The sequence below is a fragment of the Lottia gigantea genome (genome assembly GCF_000327385.1).
Source record: "Lottia gigantea unplaced genomic scaffold LOTGIsca_67, whole genome shotgun sequence".
In the NCBI taxonomy this organism is placed as follows: Eukaryota; Metazoa; Mollusca; class Gastropoda; family Lottiidae; genus Lottia; species Lottia gigantea.
The window spans coordinates 862,334-867,714 of record NW_008710284.1 but is presented as its reverse complement, the minus strand read 5'-3'; the positions used below and the strand labels follow the sequence as shown (position 1 = coordinate 867,714).

The 5,381-nt window shown below is 36.4% G+C and overlaps 1 protein-coding gene across 1 annotated transcript in view; it reads left to right on the top strand.

Annotated features, from left to right (window-relative positions):
• Nucleotides 1–1,734, top strand: part of LOTGIDRAFT_167539 (hypothetical protein) — a gene marked incomplete at both ends in the record, with an annotated part of 14,293 nt that extends 12,559 nt beyond the window's left edge. Inside the window, one exon of the mRNA XM_009065036.1 lies at nucleotides 1,631–1,734. Within this exon, the coding sequence (XP_009063284.1) occupies nucleotides 1,631–1,734 (104 nt within the window). The remainder of the gene's footprint in view (nucleotides 1–1,630) is intronic.
• Between the last annotated feature and the right edge of the window lie 3,647 nt (nucleotides 1,735–5,381).

Sequence of the window (5,381 nt, the reverse complement as noted above, 5' to 3'; positions counted from 1 at the left end):
CTTTTGGACAAACTATTTGGAGATGTTAAGGGAAGATTTGAAAGTGAACTAAACCAGCCTTACTTCCCTTCATCTAAAAATACTTGGTGTCCAAATATAGGGTAAGACTGTAAAAAAAAATGCTAAAAAGTTTGTCAAAGTCACAAAAATCTAATTTTCCATCCCAGAAGAATATTAAGGGATGCCTTCAAACAATTTGATGTAAATTTTCAAGTTTTATTTTATATTTAAATATAAAAACAAGACAAATAAATTACAAAGTCACTTACATACAAAATAATAAAAATAAAATTCCAAGATGCAAAAAAAAAATAAAAACGAGCAAATGCAAACAGTAACTTAAAAAAACATTCAAATAAAATGAAAAAGAATAACTTAAAGAGATTGTAAAGAGGTTTTCTAAAATTCTAATGTATTTGGGACATTGATATCATCAATTTACACCATTCCAATTCACAATCAGCATCACCTGCATCCTCTCGAATTTCATAAATCAGAAGTCCAAATTGATTTGTAAAAGATCATATCATTTACTTATATGATGACAAAGTTCATGATTAAAAAAGATAAAATACAGTTAATTTGTAAAAGATAGATGATCTAAAAATCAATGCAGTGTGCAATAAGGGAAATTTTGCCAGGCAGCGGGATCTCTAACGTACACAGCCTGTTGATCTCATCCTGAAAGAATTAAATCACAACATATAACACGTAGAGTGTGACAGGCTCATCACAGCACACCATTCAATATAATAAGTCATTCTTTATCAGGTAACAGGGTGGGGTTGTTAGCCGACTGTGGTTACTGGGTGGGGTTGTTAGCTGACTCTAGAAAGCACTGGCCCCAGGATCAGTTTCTTACCTTGTAGACTATTCGAACCCACAGATGACAAACCAAATCACAACAATTTCTGCCAGAGAATACTATGTACTTAATGAAGTCAAAATCCTCAACTTTTTCAAGTGCAATTTCTAGACATTATAATGGTCGTAGAATGTTTATCCTCTAGTCAACACGCATGACAGTACACGCTAAACTTGCCAAGGCAGTTATTCAACTTGCAAAACGTTAAAAATGAAACATTTCTCTGTGTATTGGCTTTAAAAGCCAAAAATTCATAAATTTCTGAAAAAATCAGCTCGATGTCGGCCATGTTTGTTTACATCCAGTAGTCTCGAACTTAAAGTCGTAATGGACTATAGACGTTTGAGTCTGGTTAATCAAATTTGTCACGTGTTTCCGGTCATAGACTTGATTGTCCAATAAAGTACAAATTTGTTCTTGTACTTTAGTCTCGAATATCAAACAAAACAAAATAAGTAATAAAAACAAAATGGCGGACTTTTGTCGGAAATTTGAACTGTACATCAGTTTTAAAAGGATAGGACTAAATCAAACCACTGTCATGGCAATTTGGGTATTTGATCGCATTCCTATAGGCTTCCGTGAGGTCTACACGCAGTTTTGAACGATTAGTGTGTCTTTTTTCAGCCTAAACTCTTGAGTTTGGAGGCGATGGAAGTGTCAAAACGTAAACAAACATGGCGGCTTTATTGTTTACATTCATTAAAATGTGAAAATATGTGAATTAAAGTCTATTCTTTATCAATTTTTGTTTTTATTTTCAAGAGAATATGTTAAAGTGTGTGTCCATTGCTTCAGTAAGTGATGTCAGTGCATCAGGAGGGCTATATAAGACCAAACATGAGGTTCTGTACCAGTCTACAGTCTAACTGATAATAGTTCCAGGGAATGTGTTGATGAATGTATCTAATTAACATAACTAGCTGTTAGGAGTAGCTGTAAGGGATGCAGACATGTCTTTCACTGATTATTTATACTCATTTACAACTGGGTTGACAGAAACTTGGCTGCACGAGGCCATGGTGAGGTAAATAAAACAGATAATAAACCGATTATCAGAGAGGCTCGGATGCTCTGCAAATTTTTTGCTCTGCCAAGTATTATGGGACAAGAGCTGACACCAGGCCTCCCCCCTGAAGCACTGGTATCAGAATTCTTCTTACTTTGAGGAAGATTCGAACCTACTGTACTAATCGCCTAGCAGATGATAATCCAACTAGCTACAGACTGAGCTATTCCACTGTCCTAGCAGATTACAATCCAACTAGCTACCGACTGAGCTATTCCACTGTCCTAGCAGATGACAATCCAACTAGCTACCGACTGAACTATTCCACTGTCCTAGCAGATGACAATCCAACTAGCTACAGACTGAGCTATTCCACTGTCCCAGCAGATGACAATCCAACTAGCTACCGACTGAGCTATTCCACTGTCCTAGCAGATGACAATCCAATTAGCTACCGACTGAGCTATTCCACTGCCACAGTATTAGGGGTAAGAGTTGGATTGTCGTCTACTAGACCAGTTAAATAGCTCAGTCAGTAGCCATTTGGATTGTCACAGCTAGGACTATAGTTACTTGCTAACATGTAGATTGCAGAAAAGTTCTCTACACACAACGGTCAATATTAGAATCAAACTACAAGTTCATAAAATTGTTATCATTTAACATGAATTGCCGGTGTTTCCCCTGATAATTTTGTGGCCCCTGTGCAGCTCCCCTCACCTCATGTTTTCTAGAAACGCCACTGTCCCTATCAGAGATCTGCTGCATGTTTTTCGTACGAGACTAGCATCCTCAGCATCCTCTTGAATTTCATAAATAAAAAGTCCAAATTGATTTATAAAAGATCATATCATTTATTTATATGATGACAAAGTTCATGATTAAAAAAGATAAAATACAGTTAATTCTTAAAAGACAGATGATCTAAAAATCAATGCAGTGTGCAATAAGGAAAATTTTGCCAGGCAGCGGGATCTCTAACGTACACAGCCTGTTGATCTCATCCTGAAAGAATTAAATCACAACATATAACACGTAGAGTGTGACAGGCTCATCACAGCACGCCATTCAATAAAATAAGTCATTCTTTATCAAGTCACAGGGTGGGGTTGTTAGCCGACTCTGGTTACTGGGTGGGGTCGTTAGCTGACTCTAGGAAGCACTGGCCCCAGGATCAGTTTCTTACCTTGTAGATTATTCGAACCCACAGATGACAAACCAAATCACAACAATTTCTGCCAGAGAATACCATGCTACTTAATGAAGTCAAAATCCTCAACTTTTCAAGTGCAATTTCTAGACATTATAATGGTCGTAGAATGTTTATCCTCTAGTCAACACGCATGACAGTACACGCTAAACTTGCCAAGGCAGTTATTCAACTTGCAAAACGTTAAAAATGAAACATTTCTCCGTGTATTGGCTTTAAAAGCCAAAAATTCAGAAATTTCTGAAAAAATCAGCTCGATGTCGGCCATGTTTGTTTACATCCAACAGTCTCGAACTAAACGTCGTAATGGGCTATAGACGTTTGAGTCTGGTTAATCAAATATGTCGTGTTTCCGGTTTAGGTTTACGGAAATTACTTGAAGAGCCGAATGTATTTATGCGGCACCACTCGTCAATTTTCGTACATGGTCCCGCCCCTCTGTCTCGAACAATGAGCCATCATTAAAAAAAAAGTTGACATCATTTAATGGAGTTGTCCCCCTTAGACCGTAAATTACAGGGTGGGTGGTAGACTTGAATGTCCAAAAGGCTACAAAGTTGTTCTTGTACTTTAGTCTCGAATATCAAACAAAACAAATGCAGTAATAAAAACAACATGGCGGATTTTTTCCCGAAATTTAAATTTTACATCAGTTTAAAGAGGAGAGGACTGAATCAAACCACTGTCATGGCATTTTGAGAATTTGATTACATTTCTCCAGGCTTCTGTGAGGTTTACACACAGTTTTGAAGGCTTGACGTGTCTCTTTTCAGCCTAAACTCTGAAGTCAAAGTTGAGAGGCGATGGTAGTGTCAAAACATAAACAAACATGGCGGCTTTATTGTTTACATTCTTTAAAATGTAAAAATAAGTGAATTAAAGTCTATCCTTTATCAATTTTTTGTGTTGATTTGCTAGAGAATATGTTAGAGTGTGTGTCCATTGCTTCAGTGAGGGCTGTCAGTGCATTGGGAGGGCTATATATAAGAATTAACATGAGGAAGTCAAGACAAGTCAACTACAGTCCCAACAAGGTGAAGACGTTGATGAATGTAGGCCTACCTAATAAACATGAGTAGCTGCAAGGTCAAGTTTCAAGTGAAAGGAAGCCCGATATCCATCAACGGACCCCTCAAGTGAATTCGCCCTATTATCTTTCTTTGCTTCAGAGAGACACATTATTCCCCGAAACCCCCCACCACCTTTCCCTCCTGCCCCCCTTCTCCTCCCTCAGGCATTTCTAAGTACGCCCCTGTACGAATCAGTACCTAAATATGGTAAAATAGCTACATGCACATGAGCCTCAATTTTATGCCTTACTTTACTGCATCTGCTCTTGCTTTTCCCTGGGTAAATCAGGACGGGAAGAGTTGAAATATACCATTTTTATTTCACAGAAACAAGGACAAAAAGGAATATATTGATTCTATCACACAGTTAACAGCAGAAAATTGTACACACATATTGATGATGTCAGCAAGAATCGTACACACATATTGATGAGGTCAGCAAGATTGTACACGCTAAATAATGATGATATCGGCCTCTCATACAATTTAATACTACTTGAAGAAGTAGAGTCGTCTAATTCTAATAATTCTATTTCAGCTGTATGTATCACTTATAAGAATGCAAATTTGAAGTTCAGTTTGTCTACGATAAAATGAAAAACTGAAGTTGCAGTAGATAAATATAATCGTGATTTGTAAACCATCATCCCAAAGATCATATCATTTCATTTTCATTTGATTGTAGCAACTAGATTTCCATATTGACAAGTGATACAGGTTGCGAGATTGAGTTCTAGCAGCTGAGAGAGAAGAATTAGACATCTATATACCTTTATAATATTTAAATTACCGTAATACTGTAATGAGACAAATAAATCAAATACTGAGCAAGAGATCAGCAGTCAAAGTTATACTTATACGTCTGGGTATGTATTCTCAAAAACCATCTTAGCACTAGGATGTGCTTGGATGCCCTAGAAACAATGTAAGATCGTTTGAGAATACGCTACCAGATATCTTAATATTTATAATTATATATAACTCTTACATCAGTTCTAATAATTAATCTTAGATTAAAATTCATTCACTAAATAGATACTGTAATAAGCCATCTTATAGGAGATAAAGGGAGGCAGACAACTATAGTTTACTATCTGTACTGTATAAATAGAAACAGCAATAAGCCAACATAGAAGTTGTAAGTTTTTAACTTAATACTGAGCAAATTAATGATTATATAAACTAAATTTAAAGCTTTTATTTGACAGAGAACACCAAGATTAATTC